We start from the raw sequence: 25,187 nt of genomic DNA on the forward strand, positions 1-25,187 counted from the left end.
ACTACTAATAGTGGATCAAGTAGTACTTTATTTATTTATTTATTGTTTCAATTTCTACACCGCCCGATCCCCGAAGGGGATCTTATCTTACAAGTACTTATAGTACTTGTAATTTAAAAAAGTTGAAATAGCAACATTTCTCCATCATATTTTCCTTCCCAGCAATGTGATCTTGTAGGTTCATGTATTTCTGCTTTTCCACGTGGACAACTAAGGCTGAAAGCTGAATTACAAAATAGGACAGCCTACTAAATTTATTACTGAATAGGAATTAGTATGAAAATCACCTGAGTCCACAGTTCTACACATGAAACTTCTACTGAAAAGGATGTTTGTCATTTGATTTCCTGGCAGGCCAGTTAACAAACAGCTGCAATAGGAGGAGGAATTTGTGTGTGTGTGAGTTTTCATTTAATCGTTAAATTCTGACAGTATTGTAGCTGTTTTCTATTAGAGCCTGTAAAATGGACAAAAATCCACCCGACACAGACTTTCCAAATCACTGTATCTCCATACTGAGGAGAGCCTAGCTGAAATTACCTAAAATGTTATTTCAGCAGAATAAGTGGAGGTCGCTCGGTAAATGCAGGAGAGCTCAGTAACACGTTAAGACTTTGCCAACAGACTTCACCGCTCTCTGGATGGGAGCTACCCAGGGCTCCAGCCTCTTGTAGTAAAAACCTCATCCGCCACTAGAGGGCGATCAAACAACTTCAGAGGCCCACCGAGTTATCGCTTCTTTGGAAGCGGTCACAGAAACTAGAAATTAAGCAGCCCCATTGTGCCGCTGGACATGGCCAAAAGCTGAAGATGCCCCGTGCTCTGGTGGATGCTTACTCGACTGAGTGGGGGGTTCGGTTAATCTGCGCCCATCCCTTGTTTTCCTTACCAAATTGATTTGACAGGGATCGACATCCATTTCAGATTCCACGGCGTCTCTGTAGACAACAGGCTGAAATTGCCGCTACTCAAGAGTAGCAGAATGCTGTAAGGAAAATGGGTTGCATCTCTAAGCCCCGCCCACTGATCTCTTAAAGGCTCAATGTAAAATCATGGTTGGAAGGACTCTTGGGTTGCTTCTGCTACGTCACAGGGCAACATCTGGATTGGAATGGTGGAGGCTGCTTCGGATAGGCTAATTTTGATAAGGCATCTTGAGTTCTGTGCTGCTTGTCTCTCTTTCACTTTGGTGCATGTGTGCGCGCAAAATCGGAGGGTTCCCAGGCTGTCATAAGAGCGTACATCCTAGCAGCAGAGGATGCAAACCAGCCGCAGCAGCAGTCATTCGCAATGAAGGTGCTGTCTCCGTGAAATATCCCAGCAGATCATGGCAGGGATTATGCCCGGTGCTATAAGGCGAGCCTTGGTTTCTTCTGTGACTCTCCTCTTGCTTTGGCTGAGGCCGTTTCCAGCTCAGGCGTCGGGAGAGAAAGGTAAATCTGAGAGGGGCAAGATGTATAATCTATCTATCGAACTGTAGCAACTTGGATATAACGGACTGGAAATATTGGGAAACGTTAGTGAAGCATGTTTATATCTATGTTTTTGAATATGAGATGATATCGAAGGGTGGTGAGCTTATCTGGCATCTTCAGTTGTGGGTGCCTTTGGTAAAATAACCTTTTTTGGGACAGTGGGACAAATGCTTGATATTGTGTTACCAGCAACAGATGTAGGATGAACCTACAAGGAAAGGGTTAATATTTACCTCTCTGTCACTGGCTTGTTTGGTTCCTAGATTAGAATTTAGAAGCAATTTGTTTGTGAAAGGGTGTGCAACAGGTATGCCCCAGAGAGTGTTACAGAAATAGAAACACTTTTATTTTCCCCATGTCCCTTGCTAACATGATAAACAATGCATCCTCAGAATCCACTGAAGTGGTGCATGCTAACAAAGATCAAAAGTGGAGCTCTAGAAATGGGTAAAATACTGGAGCCTTTAATTGTAGGTGAGTCGCAGCATCCTCTTAACTGTCTGCCTTCTATAATGAGTTAAACAAGGGAGGCTCAGTTCCCAAAACAAGATATTCTGGGGTTCAGTTCATGTCCTGCATATTTATATTCCACCTTTCTTACATCATCAAACTCAAGGAGTATGTGAACATGCATGCCAATAACTTTTCTGAGTCAAGCCTTTGGTCTATCAAGGTCTATTGTTTAAAAATGTGCATATACATTTATGTGTGTGTCACCTTCAATGGGAGATTCCGAGAACTGAACTTGGGACCTTCTGCGTGCCAAACAGATGTTCAGCCACTGAGCCATGGCCTCAGAAGGCATTCCTATCTAAGCACATAAAAATCCTGTAGCTGCTCACTTCAGCAAAGTTGTGGCATTGGGTAGGTACATGGACAATCTTTGGCTACTCATTGGAGACAAAAAGAACTCCGCAGTTCTTCTCACTTTCACATGTTCCTGGCACAGCACTGGTAGTGAAAACCAATTCCTGCCTTCCAGATAATGACCTCATTGGACCATGCTGAAGGTCTGGCAAGGAAACCTTGACCTACACTCAACTTAACTTTCCTAGTTATCAGCAGAAACTTTCTGCTGGAAAAGGGCAGTTCCAATTGCTGCACTTAAATGGCTGGCTGAACAGAGGCTTATCCCAACAGACATTATGTTCAGGCTAAAACAGGGATCAGGGCACCAGGGCAACTCTGTTTAAGTTAAATCATTGCAGTTTTCTCACCAATTATTCACACATTAGCTTCCACAACCAGAATCAACCTTTACAGATTCAGCACAGGATCATAAAATGCACTCAGCCTTTTTGATAGTGTTTTATTCTAAAGGGGAAAAAAGTAAAAAATAATAATAATTGGCAGAATATGAGCAAATCTCATACATAGAATTGAATATTTTGTAATGGGTGCAGTGGTGACACTGTCCATGTACTCCAGTGTGCTGTAGGAGGTAGAGGCCTGGATTTGGACACAGAAAATACAGTTCAAATTCTTTCTTCCCTTGTTCAGGTGGAAGTTGGCTAGAAAGCAAGTTATTGTTTCTTAATCTAATGGCTATGTCACTGGGTTGCTGTGAGCACAAGGCAGAGAGAAGTTGGCATATTGTTTTGTACAGTGCCAGTAAAACTGTGTGGGTACTTATTAATATAGATTACTTAAAATATTGTCTTGCAACCAGGAAGAATACAGCTTTTGTTTTTACACAGGTTTCTAGTCCTTATGGTAGTACAGAAAGATAGGGCTTGTTCAAGTCTACAACATGTTTGCTGTGTTCTTTGAATGCTACTGAACAAATTGCCCAGTAACAAAGCTGGAGAGTTCCATGTTCAGGTAGCCTGGTGTTTTGTTTACTGTGTTGGACTAGATTTAAAATCTACTCAGGCCTTTGGTCAGTTGCTATGTTTCAGCCTAACTTGCAAGGTTGTTAGGATTAAATGATGAGCAGGGGGAGAGGGGGGAAACACTTGAAGGAGGGGCATTTCATTTATTATTTGGAATTGTTTGAGAGTTTCAATAGATTTCCCTCCTGCAATCTTTTAATCTTGTAGTCTTCCAAGACCAAAAAACCAAAAAGCCCACTTTTTGAAATGCTGTCACACCAAAAGTGTTAGTGGGGAACACAGCTGAATAATACAAAGCTAGGTAGATTAACCTAGTAAAATGTATACCTTTCCCTTTGAAATGATACCCATAGGTGTCACTCAGTGTGATTTATTGGGAAACTCCTTGCTCCCATGCATGGAATTCCTTTAGCCACCTACTGCAGCTCTTGAAATGGAATTTGCCTTAATACTTTTATTGCCAATTGTCAAGCCTGGAAGACAAGAAATGCTAACTGCATAAAAATAAAATGTCACCCCTCAAATTATCTGAATGATAATCCAGTCTGTGAATAAATAATATCATGTTTGTTCTCCTGCTCTTACAGGGAAGACTTTTTCTGCTATGAATGCTTAACATGTGTGGTTGTACTTGTAACTTATGTCTCAGTGTTCATTTATTTTGGCAAGCAGTGGCTGAATGTTTCCACATTGACAAAACAGTTTTAATGCCTGCCCACTTGGGAGAAAAATGACTATTGTATTTTGGACATAAGGGCCATTGGTGATTTGCAGCGAGAAGGATCCAGAGCACTTAAAGACCCTAATGGCCACATAGATCATAAGTTAATGGCTGTTGTGCTGCTTTCCCCAAGGACCTTTATAAGTTGATACTGAGGATTTGAACAGCTGCTTATGTTTCCCCAGAGACAAGGAATGTAGTACACTTCCAGGTGCACCATGAAATCACAGTACCTCAGTGGAGAGCAGATGGGAGTGCTGGCAATGACAAGGTAAGTTGCCTAACAATAATGGAAGGACAATATTTTAGCTCTCTTTCAGACATATATTAGCCTGATCTGTTCATTAGCATAAATGGTTTATCAGTTGGTGATTTAAAAACCTTTTAAATTCTGCTTGCACCAGATTCTCTTCAGGTCAGAACTCTCATGTATGACTGGAGTATCTGTCCCTGGTCTGGCACTGGGGGTGTGTGTGTGCTGCTGCTGCGTCACCCTCTCTGCCACTGCTGCAGCCACAGCAGAAATGTGAGTGGAGATGATGAGGAATGGAGATGGGGGGATTGCTGTGCTGCTGCCCCTGCCTGCCCTCTCTGCTATTGCCACTACAGTAGCAACTTGAAACACAAGGGACAGAGACTGGGAGGAGATGTTGACCAAAGTGCAGCTGGCTTGCCTCTTGTAATCAGCGACTGGCATCCACCTGCTCCCCTACTGTGACAGCCAGCCCTGCCCAGTTCCCCCTCTCTCAGTATCCTAGTCTTCCCTTGTTGCTTGTAGAGAGGGTCTGTGTCCCCTCATCCAGCTGCCCTCACTTTCTGACTGGCTAGCATACCAGATTGCAGCTGCATGGGAAGAAGACACTCACATGCTCCTTATGCTCACAGCCCAAGTCACAAGTAAGTGCTGTCGGGTCACAACTGAGTTGTGGAAACCCCAGTAAGAGGCTTTCAAGACAAATGAGGAACAGAGATAATTTGCTGTTGCCTTCCTCTGCAAAGTCTTCCTTGGGGGTCCGCTGTCCAAGTACTGACCCTGCTTGACTTCTGAGAGTGGACAAGATCAGGCTATACCATATAATTCTATATGAGGGGGCATGATAATGACATAATCCAAGCTGACTATTTGATAATTGCATAACCTTGAATAATTACATGTTAAAGCAGAGAAGAAAGTGTTCAAAATACCAAAATTCATCTGGGAGCCAGTTGAAAAGTATGGTTTTATTTATAAGCAGTCCCAACATAATAATGAAAACCCAACAATATCAATGTCACAATATATTTCTGCTAAAAAAACCCCACCACAGACAAAGACATATAGAGCCAGATTAAGCTAATTGGGGGAATTAGCCATGCTGGCAGGGGCTGATGGGGCTGATGGGATTTGTAGTCCATGAACATCTGGAGAGCCACAGGTTGCAGACCCCTGGTCCAAGTGGTTGCAGAGCTAGGGCTCCTTTGATGTAGGGGAATCTGTTTATATCTAATGCTTCACATAGTTGATGGTGCTGTAAGTTTTTCCACCTGTTCAAGATGTCAAGACAATTTGGGGAGTGCAAAGTACTGGACGTTTAGAAGAGACTCTATACTCCATTTGAAAACTACACAGAGGGATCTCCCCGTTGCACTGAACAAAACCTCAAAAAAAAGTTGTTGATATTTTTGTGGAGGTTTTCTTCTGAAAAAAGACAACAATAAAAGCTGGTTTTTGTGGGAGGGGAGCTATTTTGTCCCACCATGTTTTTTAAAAATCCTCTCCCACGTAGAATTCAGGGCAGGGAGCACAGTTCAATGCTGGATTTGGCTTGGTTTGGTCCACCTTTATGTTGCTGGCTTCACCCCTGAAGCCCAAACCTCTGAAGTCAGGGGGAGCTCTGGGGGCAGAGCCAGTGGTATGAAGCTGGACCCCACCAGACTAAGCCTGTTTAATGCTGGGCTCGACCTGGCTGGATCCAGCTTTAAGTCTGCTGGATTTGCCCCCGAAGCTCCACCTCCAAAGTCAGTATGGTGTACCAGCTTTTTTTCAGGTTTTTCAAAAGTTTCCAGGTCTGTTGAACCCAAAGTCAAGAGATATTGATAATATTTTTTGGTCATCTCTACTCTTGAGTCTCGCTTTTCTAAGTAAAACTGTACAAGGAGAAAGATCAGTTCATTCCAAATTAGACATAGATAACATTACACACAAGACTTCTGCTGTTATATTATAATGAATGTCTGCTATAATATTAGTTGAAGATCACAGGAATTATTTGTTAACAGCATAAGAAAATGTCTCTCTGTGTAAGAGGTAATAGCCTCTTAATGGGGTGGTACATGAGGAGAGTTCAACTGTGGTTTAAGTTTGCACTTTGTAGTTCAATTGATGCTATATCTGGAAGCTCATTAGGGAACAGAAGTTATAAGTTCAAATCCTTCCTTTATCATGAAGCTCCCTGAGTGACCTCTGGCCAGGTTACTTTTAAAATTTTAATTTACCTCACAGGTTGTTAGAAAAGTAAAATGCAGGTGTGGAGAACCTTATTTACTTTGTTGAGTGCCTTGAAGGAAGGTTGGGATAAATAATGTGGCTTCCTTGTATACTAGATCAACTATGGGAACACATGTTAATATTAGTCCAGCTGTGGTCAGTGGGAACCAAAGTTGCTATTTTTGCCTTCCATTTACTTGTGTTTATAATATTTGCTTGCAAGATGGGTGTTGAAATGAGGAAATGATTTGTATTCTGACTTTAATTTGACCTATTTGGTCAAAGCTGTCAGTCACTAGCCTATAGCCATCACAGGAGAGCATCAAGAATCATTCTGATTAGCCAACTTCCTTTTCTGAGAAAATATGTTATCACATCAGCAGATGTAGCAAGATGACTTACTCTCATTTTAGAACCTGCTTCCAGTAACTACCACAATTTGTCCAAACTTAAATGTACCACAAAGACATTATGTTCCACTTGTGTCCCCCATATGTTTGCACAGAGTTGGAAAGCAGCTTGATTTTATTTATTTATTTATTTTTTCAATTTATATACCGCCCGATCCCCGGGGGGCTCCGGGCGGTGAACAACAGGAGCAATCATACAAATATAAATCCCATAGGCTCCATCCCATATAGCCCAATCTCGGAACTAAGTAAGGTTTGTACTTGGCTGGGAGACCATCAAGGAAGACTTTGTAGAGGATGGCAATGGCAAACTATCTCTGCTTCTCACTTGCCTTGAAAGTCACCATAAATTGGCTGCAACTTGATATGCACACACACGTGTTTGTGTTACTATGAAAAATTGAGCATTACTTATAAAATCTTAACAAGTGGGAGACCTGCAAGGATTTGCAAAGTACATCTTATTTGCCCTCCCTCACAGTTTATTCCATTGCTGAAAGCCCCGGGGCCTCACCTCCTTTCAGCTTCCTTTTTGCCTTCCCACCAACCAGCAAACTTACTCTTATCTTCCCTTCTTTTTAGCTTTCTCCCTTTCCCATTCACTGGCAGCCTCTCTGGGAAAACGTGGGCTAATTTGTGTGGGGCTGGCCACTTGCTGGGATCAAGCCCAGTTGTAGAGGGCACTTCACTTCCCCTGTATACTCTCATATTATTTCCTGTTTTCTTCCTCCTGCAAATCCTCATATGCTCATGTTTCCTTGCTTTCTTTTCTCCTTCTCATCCAACAGGCAGACTACTTTTATCTTCCCCCTCATTATTTATTTAATTGTTATACTTATTCTTTATAACTTATTAATTTAATTCATTGATATCCTGCCTCTATCCATAATGGGAACCCAAAACAGCATATATCATTTCCCTCTCCTTTTTACCTTCACAACAACTCTATGAGCTAGATTAGGTCAAGAGTGTGCGACTGGCCTAAGATTACCCAGCAAACTTTCATGGCAGACTAGGGATTCAGATCTGAGTGTCTCAGATTGTAGTGTGAAACTCTAACCAGTGTACTACACTGGCTTCTCTGTGTGTGAGTGCGTGTGTGGGTGTGGGTTTGGGGGTGTTGAGCCATATCAAGCAGCCAGTCTTAGACAAGTCAAACAAGTTATGTTGTCTACTGGTGGGTCTGGCTTTGATGGATCCTTATTTAAAGGTTAAAACAGCCTTGGAATGAGCTCTGCCCCACTCTTTTTACTGACAGAAGCCAATGCTTGAAAGCTGGCAATACTGTCGTGATTGCCTAGCTAGCCTCCAACAGAATCTGAGAGGAGGACATTTGTTTCTTGATCCTATTGGTGCTGCTTTTATTATTGGGGAGGAAGGTTAAACCAACCATTTTAAAATATTAGATTTTTCTGCAAACCTGGGGCTTTTTCAGGTTTGTAGGAAGATCTAATCTTGTCTGTTCATGGCTCCAGTCTCCAGCTTTAAGTATCCACTGATGGAGTCATGTTGAAAATTTGACTTATTGGCAAGGAGTGACCTACAAGGAACTTGTGGAGAAGAGGCAGTCCTTTGCCTTTGCTATCTCTGCTCTTCCCCAACCCTTCTCTGTCATTCTTCCCCCTTCTTTCTCTCCTCCTCTCCCCGCATTCATCGGGATGCTCACATGGCAGCTTGGGCTTCTATTCCGACCCTGCCCATATCCAGTACAGCTGCCTCAGCACCCATGAAGGTGGCAAAGCCGATTGCTGCATTCCCTCCCATCTCCTTCTCCAACATTGCTATTTCAGCAGGATCCCGGGGGTGGAGAGACTTCTTGAGAGACTTCCTGTGCATCTTCCCCTTCCCATCTCAAGTGTCACCACTTCTGCTCAGCATGTCATTAGAGGGAAATTCAGTGGTCCTGGGCTACCTCATCTGCCTGCCTCCAGTTTTGTTGCATCAACAGGAGGAGGAACATTGTTGCCTCATCACTGTGGAGGACTGAATGGTCCTATGCTTTCTCCCATACCCCTCTCCAGTTTTGCTGCCTCATCTGCTGAGGATGTGTTTTTTGTGGAAAAAAAACACACCCTCAATTTTAAGAGTTTTCCTAAGGGAACATATGTTGCCTTTATTTTTCTTCTAAGAACAAGTAATGATGAGTCCAGAGATATCCCTGTTTAGATTTTTCCATATTATTGAAAATCGGAATTTTTGAGAAAAATAGTAAAAGGACTAGAATAAGTCACAGAGGAGTCTAGAGAATTACAACAGTAAAAGGCATTTTTGGCAATATTTCCAAACTTGTAAACTGCTCTAACAGGAAGAGGATATGGATTGTTTGAAAATTTGTGAGGAAATTCTTACAGGGAAATTGAAGATTCATTAATAAATGAAAGAATTGGTACTGAGAAAATTTCTAGTACCTCATGATATCAGGAATTGTGGGAAAGAGGACAAATCAGGGGTCCACAGTGTGGCACCCATGGGCATGCCATGGTGCCCATTACACATTTCCTGGTACCCACCAGGTGTTTTTAGGAAATGGGCAGATCCAAATGGGGCTTTTGTCAACATGGCTTTTATGCTTTTATGTCTTATGCAAAATGTCTTATTTCTAGGTTTTCACTTGATCATAATCGATCCAGTTGTATTTCCCCTTTAGCTTCAGCCCATGCATTCAATACAATTAATCCAAACATCGTCCTTGTTTGCTTCAGAAACAATCTTCCAACATCATCCTCCCTTTCCACTGCGGTCTTTGGATCTACCGCTATGGACTTGCTTCCAAGTAAACAAACTTGGGCTTAAACTTTAAGTGGTTTGCACACTGCACTTTTAGAATCACAGAAATAAACCATCTTTAATTTTGTTAATCATTATTGAATATAGTACTTTAATAAGACTTCTATGTGAAGTGTATGTAAACAGCCATTTCTTTTATATGCAGCATCCACCTAGAGCAGAAGTCAATATAACAGCTGAAGGAAGAAATCTCATCTTGGATATTGAGAAGAATGAGTAAGTTTGTGATTCTTATTCTATATGTAGTTACTAATCTCAAGATGGGGAGCTGGAGTTCTCCCGGAATAATAGTTGATCATCAAATGCCAGATAAGTTCTGAATGAAATGGCAGTTTCTGGAAGAAATGGTAATTCTATGGCTGCCCATTCCCACTGAGCTCTCTCTCATAAGCACCCTTCTTAGGCACTGCCCCTACATCACCAAAAATTATCCCAGCTGTAGCTGGCAACCCTCATTCCATGCAGGGCTTGAATCTCTATGAGTCCCTGGACTCGCACACACCCCTCCGATCTAATTCCCAAATCATATGAAAACAAATTATGTTACTTCCTCAGTTCCATGGGGTGCAGATGACCTATGTTCCAGGGATTTTGTCCCTCTGTTCCCGCTCTCCTTGGTGGCCAGCTATTAACAAAGCCAAAAAAGCCACACTTGAATCTTAAATGTATTCTAGCAGGGAAAACTTCAGCAAGTACAGTTTCTTCTATTCTAGAACTTTAAGATTCCCATTGTAAGCTCCATTTCATTCGATCATTATATTATGTTTATTGCCAAACTGTAGTGTTCTCCTGAGCCTAATTATTAGAAATGAAATCACATAAACCCATGCACCTTGGCCCATTCTGCATAGCAAACCTAAAGCAGGTTGCAGGTGGGATAAATGAATCTGCCCTCGCCCCAGGCTGTTTGCTTGACTGACTGTGAGCCAGGATGTGTATATATATTAAAAAGGAAAACGCATCTGACTAAAGCGCCTCCTGCCCAGCCGTTCACTCGGCTGTGGCTGTGAGGCACATTAAAACAAATTAATAGTACATAGTACAATTCTTGAAAAATCCGGGTTGGGGGCAGAGTGGATTCGCGTTAGGAGTGGGATCCATGCAAAGTTTCCCCACCCCACCCCAGTTTTATCCCGTCCTTAACCCATGTTTATTGGCCCGTGTGGAAAGGACCCAAGGGTAAAGGCATGACATGGCTGCATGTAGGTAAGGCCTAGATATTTTCATCCAGCCATGCAAAAAAAAAAAAAGGGGGCTTTGGTGTTACCTAATCCAGGTATATATTGTAAATAAATTTGTCTTTTTCCCAGAATGATGAGAGTGGAGATATTCATATTTTGCTTTTCTTTCACATCTGGGGTGTCAAACCTGTATACAGAAACAAATTCAAAAATACAACTTAAAGTTCTAACATCCTGAGTTCATGCAGCTTTCACTAGTTTGGATTACTCAGAGCCACGAGCAAGCAGCCAGGGGCCTTTTGGTTCTTACCTTTCTGCTCCCACTTCTGGGCACACCCAGACTAAATACTTGCAACAAAGGAGAAACTGAAGCTCAGATCTCATTTTGCTGGCAAAGATGCTCCAAGCCTTCCACCTACTACTTTCTGTTGTTGCTGTTATTATTTTGATAAAATACATATATTACCAGTTACACTGCAGTAACATGTATGAAGATGCCCCAATAGTCTTTTCTAACTTCCAGAATATACTGTAGTGAGGTAATATGCATTGGAAGAGACAGAAGGGAGATATTCTTTAACTCTTTCAAGAAGTAATACACTGGCAGGAGAAGGGTTGAGAGCTCTGCTTTCTTCCATGCTTTTCCACTTCAGATCACACCTTCCTGATGGTTGTTTTGCCTAGGTGAAACAGCTGTAGTGTTACTTCCTATTTGTGGCTTCAGTGTCATTTGTGCTTCTTTTTCCTAAGAAGTGAGGAAAGAAGCATAAATGACTTGTACTCTTTTTAAAATTGCTTTTACTGTAATATAGGAAGTATGACTCTCTTTTGAAATCTGTGAACTTCAAGAGACAGGATGTAAGCATCTCTTGCCACAGTTCCTGTCCAAGTACCTGTACCTGTACACCTTTCTGAGTCAGAGTGGATGTGGTGATCATGGATCACCAGTAGTCTATGAAGAGTAGGTTGTGTTCATGTGCAGCCATAAACTGCAGCAGCAAATGAACAAAACTTTTTACAGACTTATGAAAATCCATGCTGTTTATCCCATTGGTTTTGCTTGCTATTTGCTACTTGCTAGGTGGCAAGTGGCAACGTTGATAACAGTGCTGATGCAAAGGTAAAAGTTTCCAGCCATGGTCTGGTCCACAGCTGCTCTTTGTATGAGGTTTCCTATTAATTTAATAGTTCATGAGATGGGAAACTTGTTGAGCCATGCAAATTTTTACCCAATGCCTTTCACATTCCTCTGAAGGAATTCCATTCTGAGAAGGGGACTGCTAATATGCCTTGATCAATATGCTAATAAGCTGTGATTACTTTTTACTCATGTAGAATATAGTCTGTCTTGCTGGACTTGAGTCAGGTTATGGGCAATTCAAGGACAGTAGGGTTGCCAACATCTGTAGAGTAGGGTTGCCAACATCCAGGAGGTAGCTGGAGATCCTCTGGGATTATAGCTGATCTCCAGCTGGTGGAAATGGATGCTTTGGACACTGGACTCTACAAAATTATATCCCATTGAAGTCCCTCCTCTCCCTAACCCTCACCTTCCTCAGACTCCACCGTCAAAATCTTCAGGAATTTCCCAACCCAGAGCTGGGAACCCTACTGTAGGGGCTGATAGAATACAGAAACCCACTGCATTTATTTTTTGCAACTAGAATTCTTATCCCCGCTCCCCACCACCCGCCCCAGCCATTGGGGCTGATGTTTCTGATTTCATTCCTGTTCTAATAAAGGATGGGGGCTCTAGTACTTCCCAGCTGTGTGTACATTATTGCATTTGGGAAACAATAAAGTTACGTTATATGCATGAAAAAAAAATCCTGTTGCAAAGATACAGTTGTACCAAGATTTTGCTTCCATTCTAAGCTCTCTAGGAAAGCCACCGGCAACCTAAATCGGTGTGGCTCTGCAACATAGTACAAGGAAGACATCCTTTTTTCTCTGTTTGCTTATTAATTTGCAACAGTGTTTTTGACCTATGTGGAGCAGTTGAGGTAAATTTATGAATGGTACAACAAAACTGACAAGAGCAGAATTCTGAGCAAAACATTAGCAGTAAATTAACTCTGAACATGATGACATAATGTCCAGGTGCCTCCTGGGAACAGGGCTATTTTCATTGAATGTCTTTCTCCACATGCTAGCAAAACGGAAAACCTATATTGTGTTTACTTCCTGAACTGGGGCCCTCATTCATCTAAACATGTAATTCGACTTTGTATGAAAGACATAGCAAGTATAGTTAGTGTAGCCTGCCTGGGTAATGTTCATCCTGTACTGACTTTAAGCTGTGGTAACTCTTATTATTTACAAATAAAAAAAATGTTACCCTAAAAGGATCCCAGTTCATTGGTCTTCATCTGGTGGTAGTGATTGCATAGCTGGCATTGCCATTGCTTATATGTATATTTTTAACAGAGGTTTATGAGGAAAGAAAGAAACAGAAGAAGTGAAATGGAAGCACAGTGAATGATACATTAAGGTTAAAAAAATTAAAATTTGATCCCATATTGTAGGGTGAATATTAAAGGTAAATCCTGGTTTTAAAAAGAATGGAAGGACAGCACTGTAGGTATTACAATGGGTCAGAGAATGGAAAAAATAAAAGCAAGAAAAATGTATCATGTGAGGACTTCTCTGAGGACAATGAATAATGTTGGTAAGTGAATATCCAGAGGCCTTAAACATAAATGTGAGCACTCCTGTTATAAGCAATGTGCATTTAGTATCTTCTTCCATACCTAAATCTGAATCCAACTTATGCATCTATATAATTTTCCCAGAAAAAATCAATTATTTTGTTAGCACAGATTAGTGTTGCTTGAACAATGAAAATTCATTTGATAAATTTTATAATAGTAATGTTGTCATGCTGACTTCCTCATTTTTGAGGGGTAATATTGCAAATGAAGTATGGAGTAACATCTAGATGAAATAACATCTAGGCTGCAAAGTTCTCTAGAAGCGATGCCCACCCTTATTTCTTTACAATAAATATATATAATTGGTGCAAAATAATGTTTATTTTCCCCCTTCTTTCTCTATATTTCTCTGCCTCCAGGAATTGAGTTTCAAACCCTTTCATAATTTATTCTGAAGTAGTATGTCTGAGCTGTGCAGCAATTTTGAAGGGCTACATGGTCCTGAAAAAATTAGTAGTGTGGGATTCCAGGTTACATTTAACAAAATATTTTTATTTGCATATGTTTTTAGCTTAAATGTTTTAGGAAATAATTTACAACAAATAAAACAGGCAACCATTTCTGCTGAGGTGACTTTCACCTTACATCAGCCCATTGTCTCGCTCCTTTATACCTCTGAGACCCTATTAGAATTTGATTCCATTTCTAGTCTCTCAATGGTGGATTCCGCACAGCATAAATATAACGTCTTTAGGACATTATAAAAAGCATTTTTGGGGAAAACTTTGCACAGCTTTCCCCCCCAAAATGGGTTCAGTAGGTTTTATTCCTCTCAACCCAGGTTTTTCAAAAATTGCTAAACTAGAGATCTTTTTCCAACCCTGTTGAAGATGCTGAAGATGTTTCCTGCCTGCTGAGAGAACACAAGCAGGCAGGAAACTATTTCCCTCCACCATTGGCCCCTGGCATTTTGTGTGCTGCAGCAGATTCTCCATGAAGATTCTCTACAGAGATTTCCTCTGCTTGCAGCCCATCCGCACACGATTTTACTGTAAAAAAGTAGATGAATAAAGTTTGTTTTGCCTAGTGATCCTACACACATGTTGTTTTTCCTCTCTTTTTTTGGTTTTGAGGAGGATGTCTGCAAAACTATAATGACACAACTATGCACATATTGCAGCTTCTCTAATTGTGTTGCCATAGCGTCTCAGATATTCTCCTCAAAACTAAAGTAAGAGAACAAATTACACATGCTAGACAAACAAACTTTATTCACCTACTTTTGCCAGTGAAATTGCATGCGGATGAGAGAGGAGAAGAAGAAGAGTTTGGATTTATATCCCCTCTTTCTCTCCTGTACGGAGACCCAAAGGGGTTACAATCTCCTTTCCCTTCCCCCCCACAAGAAACACCCCGTGAGGTGAGTGGGGCTCAGAGAGCTCCAAAGAACTGTGACTAGCCCAAGGTCACTCAGCTGGCATATGTTGAAGTACATAAGCTAATCTGGTTTTCTAGATAAGCCTCCACAGTTCAAGTGGCAGAGCGGGGAATCAAACCTGGTTCTCCAGATTAGAGTGCACTTGCTGTTAACCACTATACCATACTGGCAGAGGAAACCTTTGTGGGGAATTTGCTGCAGCACACAAAATGGTGGGTGCAACTGTTAAACTGACAATAGCTCCGTGCAGCAGGAGGGCGGGAAATCCATTTTGACTAGCAACACTTGTATTCTCCTGTGCTGTGGGAACACGTTATATTTATCTTAAAGACATTATATTTATGCTGTGTGGAATCCACTAATGTTTCTTCTTATTTCTTTAGCAATTCCACACTTTATGTAACACTATAAGCTTAGCACATACAGCCTCTCTTTTTCTGAGTACAGCACAGACACCACTCTCTCTGTTTGGCACAGATTCTCCATAGTCATTTCCCAGTGTCAACCAATAATCTTGCTGCCTCATCCCCCTTTCACGCCCCTCTCCTCTACAACTTACCTCACATTTTAAAGAAACGCATGCACAACATTTTAAATCATAACAATGTGCTTCATCTCAACGCACGTCTAGTTGGAAAAAGAGATGCTGGGCATGTAAAACTGTGTTCCATACACTTGAGACAATGAGCATTCATAGTTTGGGAAGTTGCTCAGTTTTCCCAATTGCAGTGCTTGGACCAGAATCATACTTTGCTGCTGAAATTGATCTCTCACAAAATACAGTGGAGCTATCAAGCAGTAAAGATTTTCTAGCTACAGAGCACATGCAAGGCAATATATATGCATATGTACATTGTATATATTTCCCATACAAAATAAAAAAAGAATAAAATGTGATATATGGTATGTCTGTATCGTAAAATTTTGAGAACTTTAAAATTTCCCTTGAAAGCTATACTGTGGACTAGGCTTCAAGAGTCCGGATGACAAAACAGATTGGCAAAAAAATTGTTGATGTCATTATGAATGCTGTACTTCCCGCAGTCATTCACAACTGGGCTGGCTTGTCCATAATGGATGATCCTATTGTGAATTATTGCTGCTACGAAACAACAGTGCCATATCTAGCCATCTATGAATGCAGCTTCAGACTGTTTGTAGGCTAGGAATAAACACAATGCAATAATCCTGAAAGGAAATAATGGCTTGCTTCCAGTCGACCATGTCCAGATAGAGCTTACAAAATTAGGACTGGGTTGTGAAACTGCAAGATATTCTTTCATAACTTTTTGTTATGTTTGAAGATTGTGTCTTATTTCCTCTTTCTGTGTTAGAAGCTAGAAGGCAGCAGTTAAGACTTCCCTGGTTATCTATCTGAAATTATCATTTGTAGCAAGTTTGATACATCTAAGCAAAGTGGCCACTCTTCTGAAAATAGATTGATCCATTAGGCACTAATGCTAGTTTAATTTTGCTGCTGTTGCCAGTCCTAAAATGGCACAAGCATAATTCCAAAGGAAGTTATTCCTTTTGAATCCATCCCCAAACACCTGGTGCGGTTCCATTTATTATTCTTGTAATAAAATGAACTGTTGGAATGCTTAAGCTCTGCAGCTGCAGAACAGAAAACTTAAAACAAAACCTATGGAGAGTAGCATTCAAGAATGACAACAGTGATGTTGGCTGAGACTTAGGGGTTGAAAAGTCCCAGATGTAAACAGATTATTTAAGAGAAAGGGGGAAAGAAGTAATTTACTTGCTGAAGATAGGCATGTGCTGAAGTAATTAATATAATAATGACTGTGTGACAGGACTTCATCTTGGAAATTATTCTTTTGGGTAAACAACTGATCTTAGTACAGTACAATTGGCAAGAAAATTTGGGGTTTCCCCCCTAAAGACTGAAAGGTGTACTAAAAAAGATTCTTCAGTGTTGTCCTATAGCTAGAGAGAATTTTTTAATGAAATAGATATTACTGTTGGTCTTCTAAAACATTATTCCCTGCCCTCCTTTATTTCTTCATGTTTACTTAAGGCACTGAGGTGGTCTTATAAGTGATGAAGTACAGGAAGGAATTTGAGTCTATATTTTACAGGTCCAGGTCCAACATATACTTCTGCAGACCATATTGACTCTCAAATCATCATCCTCAAAATTGTCTCTTCCATATATGCAACCAGACTCCTAGCTGCTAAAAATAATTGTAGTCACACTTTCAGTTAAATCTAACAAATGTTTTGTTGTCATGCTTTTGTTGACGTAGGTATGTTGTATCATGAGATCAATGTTTCCACTTTATCCAGGTAGGGATTCCTTGAATGGTAGCCAAATCAAGCAGTAACTAACTAGCTGATGTGAGCACTTGACACAGAAAATGTCCTGGCACCCAGCCCAATTCAGAGATCTAATTCTAGATTACTGTATGTTGGAAACCAAAACCCTGTCACTGCCAAACGTACTGTACTGTTTCCTTCTGTCGGGGCTAACAAGAAAGCTCATTTCCCCTGAGGATCTTAGCTGTGGCATAAAGGGTCACTTCCTGTCTATCATTTCCTGCCTTATCTGGTTTCCTTTCCAGTGCTTGTTTAAAGTGCCGAAGAAGAGAGGAGGTTGTTATCCAGTTTAGCTCTATCAGCAGGAAGGATAGCTAAGATTTTCTGCACAGTGACCCCACACTATTAATCTCTAATGGCTTTGTGCATGAAGCGATGCTCATGGAGACAAATGACAGGAAAGATTTGAACTTTTTTTTCAGTCTCTCATGAGTAGCTGAATGATCAGAAAAAATACATCTGGCACCTGGGGAATTTTAGCTCATCTTTCTTCTTTTTTTCTGTTCCGAAATACTGGTTTTGTTGTAAGAGGATCGGACAAGGATGCCGTCTTTCTCTTTAAGTTATCTCTTCCTTGATTTGAAATATTGCAAGTTTCCCCTGCTGAAGGAACAGTTCCTTCCTTTCCTGTCTTCCTCTTTTTTTGTTTATTTGGCAGAAGGATGTGCTGTTGCTTTTGTTCTGCATCTTTCCAACAGTAATTTTCAATCTTTGGAGGCATACGAGGATCTGCTTCAAACTGTATACAGTACTTCTGACAGAAAATCCTTTCTAGTAGAGCAGTTTTCTCAAAGGACAGTTGCAGGGCGAGCTGCTGAAAAGCAAGTCTATCAAGCCAGTGTGTGTGGGAGGATTATGCAATGGTCTGATATACTGCAGATGTTTCAGTTCAATTTGGGAAACTGGGTGTTCCAATTCAGTTCAGATACAACAAGGAATCCTTTTAATTGTCACCTAGTAAGCATTGTACCCTGGAGAGGACACAGCCAGAGCAAAATGGTATATTGTTGCAGCATTAGTTGAATATTCATCATTTGGTTATTTGTTTGACATCTCCTCAGTGGCAATACTGTTCAGTACAGTTGGTTCACAAATTCAGCTACTTATGGGGTAGCACCATACTTTCATGAGATCATCAGTCTTTTCTGGATAGTAGCTAGTCCTTTAAGTCTGAAGGTCATGTTTGATATATTCAGGTTCCTGCTGCAACCCAATTACATTAAGTAGCTGGTACAGATTTATTTTTAGACACTTTGTCACAGATGATCCATCCCATAATCAACTGTCCAAGGTAATATCCTAGAATGGAAAAATTCATGGGTGAATCAGGATTATAGTTTAAACTTCAAATAACTCCATTTTCTGTAGGTATGCCCCTGCATAGTTACTATGATGACACTTTCAAGGATGGGATTAATTCAAAACTGCACTCCTTTATTTGTAACTTCAAAGCAGTAAACATCCCTAAGTTGTTTACTTACAGCATTTATGAATCCATCTAGTTTCTGAAGAATTGGAATTCATTTATGGGCAAGAGCCAAAGGTCCTTCTACAGACTTTCATCTTATAGACACTTCAAAATTCCAAGAGAGACGTAGACTTTCTAATTCCCTCTGGAAAGCTGTTCCACAGCACTGGAGCAACCACTTGAAAATTCCACAAATAGGTAGCAGCAGGACATACCTAGTGTGGTGTAGTGGTTAAGAGTGGTGGACTCTAATCTGGAAAACCAGGTTTGATCCCCCATTCCTCCATATGAGCAGCGAGCTCTTATTTGGTGAACTGGATTTGTTTATCTGTTCCTACATATGAATCTTGTTGGACTTTGGGCTAGTCACAGTTTTTCAGTACTCTCTCAGCCTCACCTACCTCATAAGAAAGGGAATAAATTTGTAAGAAGCTTTGAGACTCCTTTAAAAAGAGAAATGCGGGGTATAAATCCAAACTCTTCTTCATCTTCTGCAAGTCATTGCTGGGCTGAGGAGTGAAGCTAATGCATAGGCTCATAGCAGGAGAAACAAGGAGCACCTTAGGAGACTGCAGAGTACGAATGCCTTTTTCTTTATGTTCCAGTGGGGCTTTCTGTTATGTAAGAATGGATGTGGTCTCCAAAATAGCCATGCGACAAGGGAGCTGCAGTGTGTCTCTCTGTTCCCATGCTTCCATTTTATGACATAATGCTGTATTCTGACTTAAATTTCCATCTCCTCACTCATAAGATATTTGACACTCCTACTATGTAATGGTGCTTAAAACCACAAAATAGAAATCCCCTTCTCTGCAGGCCCTTTCACAAAGTAGCCCCATGGCATTAAGATGGAAGCTTTGTTTTGAACAATGGTACCATTGATCGGGTAGAGTAGGGCTAAGAGCCCTCTGAATAGAGCTGGAAGAGTAACACAGTCTTTAAGACATCTGTACATTATGGCTTTGAGCCAGACCATTGCTCACACTTTGGAGATGACCCTACTTCTGAGGTTTTCAGCTTAATTAAAATTGGCAACATCTTTTAGCCAGAAACTATAGCCAGAAACTATATATCAGTATGAGGACATTAAAGCTATAGGCAGAAGGCTGCATCTACACAGGTAATTACCTAAAAGCAAAGGTTTGGCTTATGCTAAAGGGCTACGTAAAGATAAACTCCCTGTTGCCCAAATAATAACACCCTTCCTGAGATAAGACATTTTCTTCTTCTGGGGTTAACACAACCAAAGACTGCATTCCTGTACGTTCTTACTTGGAAATAAGCTGTGTCGAGCTCACTGGAACTTATTTCCAAGTAAATGGGCATTTGATTGTGATACTTGCTTGCAGTCTTATTCAAGCTATTTGAGAATGCATCCCATTAAGCTGACTTCTGTATAAATGAGCATAGAATCATACTGAAGATCTACTCTAACTGGCCATGGTCTTAGAAAGTCTGTAGAATGTTGTTATTTAGCAAATACTACATTCATTTTTCAGATCTCTTTCCCCAAATTCTTTGGTTCTGTGAACAGTTCAGGGTGTGTGTGTGTGTGTGTGTGTGTAAAATTACAATCATATGCATGCCTGCTTGAAAATAAATGCCATTGAATGTGATAGGAATTCATTCTGAGTAAGTATGAATAGGCTAACATTATAAAGTTATTTTACTCCAAATTACTGTTTTTTAGGTTTGGGTTACAAAAAGGAATAATCCCCATTTGTGATTGTGTGTACACACTGAGACAGAGACTTGCAGATGAGTAGTCTTTAACACATTGACATAGGATCAGTCATAATCATTTCTATGACCGTGGCTTTTGTAGGGGGGAAAGTAGCACAGACAAAATAATAAAAAGTAACCTCTTGAGTATAAATAAATGTTTAAAACATGTTAACCAATGTCACTAGCATCACCTTACAGATTGATAGCTGTTCAGTAATATTAGTGAATCAGTTTTATAGAATAATGCTAAATCAGATGTGGCTCTACTTCCTGGCTGTGCAAATTTAACTATTTTTAGCTAAGTCCCACAGTACATGTGCTTCACTAGACAGAATTCCACTGAGATGGGGCAGGCTGAGGACATTTGTACAATGAGTTATCACGAGAATAGTATAGGATTCTCTCAGGGGTGCATTTGAAGAGTGATCCCTCACACCATTTAGGAGTGTAGTCGACCCACGTGGTCAGCGTAAGAACGAGACGAGACGCGGAGATAACATCTGGTGGAGATCGCCAGCAGCGGGAGCCCGGAGGTCCGTGTTCCTAGCGAGTCTCCCGCATGCTGGTTCCTGGCACCTTTTATTGTTATTCTATCGGGGCGCAGAGGGAGACCGGGGAGTTCCGGGAGATGAGGCGGGAGGCTCGGAGATCATCATGTGATGCATGATCTCACCTGGCTACGTGTGGAGAGGAGCGTAAGCGTCTGAGCCTAATCCTCACCTGGGGGCAAGACCATTGTCCCTGCGCCCGGTGACTGAGCCAGACAGTTCATGACCCGGTGGACTCATAGGGGATGAGGAGGGGCGGGTATGCACCAGAAGGTCAGAGGGTCCGCTACGCCCCAACGCTTCTACCACGGTGCTGCTGGGTCAGCAGTGCATTACTACATCTCCTCCTTTTTTTACATTTTAGAAGGGGACCAAATGCTAAGGGTGATTTAAAGGACGCTATCTCCTCTCACGCTTCGGTCAAGCTTTCGACCGAGCTGCTTGTGTAACATTAGAACTTGGTTATGGGTAAGGGAAATTCGAGGGGCTTCTTACACACGCTACAGGCAATATTAGACACACATTGAACGTAAACAAGATCCGGGATAATCCAGGCACACAATTAAACCAATGCAGAGCTGCACAATAGCACTTCAACCATCCTCCCCGCAGCCAGCTCCAGAGAGGGCTGACCACCAATGGGGCAAAACATCATATTTCAGATTAGATACAACTTCTTGCAGCTCACGATTCTTCATATATGAATCAATTGGGAATTATCAGAAAGATTAAAACAACACATATTATGTACATTCTCACAACCTTGGTGATGTAATAACAATAATAAGTAATCACAGCTGCACGATTGTCTAGGGTCGCTTTGACGAAAGTTCCTGCTGCTCGGAGGCCAGAGCATCCAGAGCAAATGGAGGTAGAGTTGATGGACTCCCCTCAAGAAGGGCACAGGCCAGCCGGCCAATAGTCTTAGCATTGTAAGAAGCGGAACCGGGGACTCCCACTAGGGAAGTTTTCGCGAGGGAGACTAACTCCGCTCGAGAGGGCGACCGTCCGGCTGGTGAGGGGTCGAAAGGGTGAGCCGAGCGGCGGGCGGGCGGGCGTCCGGGCTCCCCGGGTGGAGCAGTAGGACGCATGGTGAGGCGACTGAGGCAACAAAGAGTTCCGGCAGAGAGTCGGGCGGGAATGTAATTAAACGCTCTCTCCCCCGCAGGGTCCAGAACCAGCCCCTGGGGAGCAGGATGTTTCCTCAACACGGGGAAATGTCCCCTCCATGTGTGTGCAGTTCCAATTGGCCGGTAGCCGATGAATGGGCCCGGGTCGGTTCCTTCGCTTGGCTGGGCACCGGTGATGCGGGCGCAGGTGTTAGATCTGCGGGTTAGCGACAGTCTTGGTGACAAGGGAGAGCGCCAGCCGGGAGGGTTTGGACGACGGGTCCCCAGTCGGCCATAGAGTACCTGGATGGATGAGGTATTCATGAAGGGTTTAGCCCAGACTCCGGCCAGGGAAGTCTCCGGCTTTGCAGACGGGGAGCAGGCAGGAGCTTAGCAGGCTCCCCGACCTCAGGTACCTCGGCCCAGGCAGAAAGATGAGACGCTGGCAGCGCAGCAAACTGCTCCCCAGGATGTTGGTCTGGTGAAAGCTCGTCAGGGTGGGCCGATCGCCATCGGCAGGAGGCAGCAGAGCAGGCAAGGGGATGGTGGCCGCCGAAGTTGGGCGGTGATGATCGCAGAAAGAGAGCTGCACAGAGGTTCCCTCGGGTGTCTCGGGTGGTCTTGCTGGCGCAGCATCTCTAGGGCTTGGCTGGTGGTCGCCTTGACGCCCCAGGTCATTCTCGGGTCTTTGGGCGCTACACGGCTGCTCCTGTTGAGACCGGGCTGGGCGGATCCTTTAGAGAGATGTGTTCCATCTCCGATGGGGTTGGTTTTCCTCCCGGCTTAATTCCATGGGTTGGCCTGTCATGGCTTAATCGGAGTCCACAGGGACCTGTAGGAAGAGGGACTGAAACACACCCCTTCCCCAGGTTATGGGGCCGGTCCCGCCAGGCTCAGTTCTAGAGCCGGATGGCGGAGATCAGGATCGGGTCTTTGTTTGAGTTGGGGTTTAGAGTTTAGAGTTTAATATAAGAAGGCTTGTTTTGCAGCCTGTGAAGGTTGCTTTTAATGCAATCCTCCTCAGCCACTCTCTTCTTTAATTGTTTGACAGGGAGGGCAGGAGCAGGGCGACCTCCCTGGTGGGAATTGGCCTGTGAGCCGCCATCAGGGTGCGCCAAGGCTGGTGGTCCGAGCCCTCGAGGGGAGGGGACAGGCGGTCCTGGGGGATTGTGGGTATGCATGCTTAATCAGCAACACAAAAGGGGCTTTGAGCCGCCTTCTTGGGGGGGATGGGTGCATCCTGAGAATGATGCAATCAGGCTTATTAGAGGCAGATTCCCACAAACAAAAAAGGGGGGGTTTCTTTGCAAGGGAGTTGCACTTTTACCGCGGACCTTTGGTGGCTAACGCAGGGAAGCTGATGGTGCTAAAGTTTTGTGGATCGACTATCTTGGGAATTGCCGCCTGCCGAGACCGGCCTCCTTTATACGGTTCTCGGCCAAGCCTGGCCTTTGAACGGTATTGATAAAGTTGCCAGGTGCTGGCAGCCATAACTCCAAACAGGTTTGGGTATTAGGCATAATGGTGGCAGCCCCTTTAACCTGGGCCTGTCCTGGCAGTGCTGGCGGTGACTGTGGACGGGCCCAGATTTTAATCCAGGGAGGGCTTAGCTCGAACACCTGGCCCTCCCCCACTTTACTTGGCCGAAAACAGAAGGAGAAGAGGAGGGGAGAGGGAAACCAGTTTCACGGAAATTAGGAAAAGTAATTTTCGAAGGCACGATTAGACTAACATCTGTGACGGGCTTTACCCATCCCAGACCAAAGTCGCTTTGACCTGACTCATGAGGTCCCTTCCCAGAGATTGACATGGATGTCTAAACGATGGGCGGACTGTGAGCTGTCAGCCGAGTCCTGGGCTGTTGACCGCGGAGCTGGCGTGGATGTCTGCCTCAAGGGTTTGTCTCCCCACCCCCCAGATGTGCGGGCAAGCCTCGGTTGGTTACTGGTCGGGCCACCGGGCTGCTCTGATGACGTAACATCAGAGCCGGGTGTCCACCAGGCCCTTGAACATACATCCCTTCTATGGCGCCCAGGTATGGGCGGAGCTCCCGATAGCATGCCTCCACCGCTGCGACGGGTGGTGTAGGCTGCGGTTGGCTGCTGGGGCTTGTAGCCTTATTGGTCGGGCAGCTGGCAGCTTACGGGGCAAGAGAGAATCAACTGAGCGCAGCTGGCTCCGCAGGCAACCTCTGTGGATGTTTGTCCAGACTTGAGATGGATGGGTCCTGGTGCTGCAAGGGAGTCGACACTGGGACGATGAACAGTTCCTGTTCAGCGGTAGAGGCTTTGGCAGCACTAGCCCAATAGTCCCGGGTAGGGATGGGCTCGTCATACTGGGTTGGGGCCATAAGAACCTCGCGGGGAACTTAAAGCGAGATGGGCTGGTGCATGAGCCGGTGATGCCACTTGAGAGGGGTGGTTTTGGCAGGGGCCTTGGTGTTTGGGTCCGCTCTAGTATTCTCCCTCCTTGGTCCTGGGTTGGGAGACTGGCGGGAGTTTCCCCGACGGGCAGTCGCTTCTCCAGTGGAAGCCCTTCTGGGCACCGGGTTTTAGGTGGCCTCCTGGGAGGACCTCCTCCATCGGGTTGTAGCCCCACTGGCCTACACTTCAGAAGTGTCCCGGGTCTGTCGCGAAAGTTAAAGAAGTCATCCTGAGGCTGCCTCCCGGGCCGGTGGAGAGTGCCGCGCGCAGGGAGGCTAGCTTTGGTGGGCGGAGGATCCGGACGTCCTGGCAAGCCTTAAGCATGTCGGCCAGTTCAGGATTTCGCCCAGGCCCGCGATTGCTCTGGCGGCACCTCGCGGGAGGCGTTTCTTCATGCAGGGCGCATGAGGAGCCTGCTTTGGGCCTCTTATCTACCTGCCTCTGGATGCTTCCTGGAGCCTGTCTACAAACTCGCATAGGGCTCTGGGGTTTTGGCCGATGGTGGAGAAACTCTGGGCTGGCTGGCCGGGCATTGGGGACTTTGATAAATGCCTTATAGGCTCCAGAGGCTGCACCGTAAGGGTGGCCCTCAGGCAGGACAATCTGATCGCTGGGGTT

The 25,187-nt window shown here is 43.4% G+C and overlaps 1 protein-coding gene across 2 annotated transcripts in view; it reads left to right on the forward strand.

Moving 5' to 3' along the window:
- The first annotated feature begins 1,036 nt into the window (after nucleotides 1–1,036).
- Nucleotides 1,037–25,187, forward strand: part of ADAM19 (ADAM metallopeptidase domain 19) — an 82,048-nt gene continuing 57,897 nt past the window's right edge. For both annotated transcript variants that reach the window (XM_048491118.1, XM_048491119.1), the window contains exons 1-3: nucleotides 1,037–1,433; nucleotides 4,214–4,299; nucleotides 9,838–9,908. In XM_048491118.1, coding sequence (XP_048347075.1) covers nucleotides 1,328–1,433; nucleotides 4,214–4,299; nucleotides 9,838–9,908 — 263 coding nt within the window. In that variant the 5' untranslated portion in view covers nucleotides 1,037–1,327. The remainder of the gene's footprint in view (nucleotides 1,434–4,213; nucleotides 4,300–9,837; nucleotides 9,909–25,187) is intronic.

This window comes from Sphaerodactylus townsendi, linkage group LG03, assembly GCF_021028975.2.
Source record: "Sphaerodactylus townsendi isolate TG3544 linkage group LG03, MPM_Stown_v2.3, whole genome shotgun sequence".
Lineage (NCBI taxonomy): Eukaryota > Metazoa > Chordata > Lepidosauria > Squamata > Sphaerodactylidae > Sphaerodactylus > Sphaerodactylus townsendi.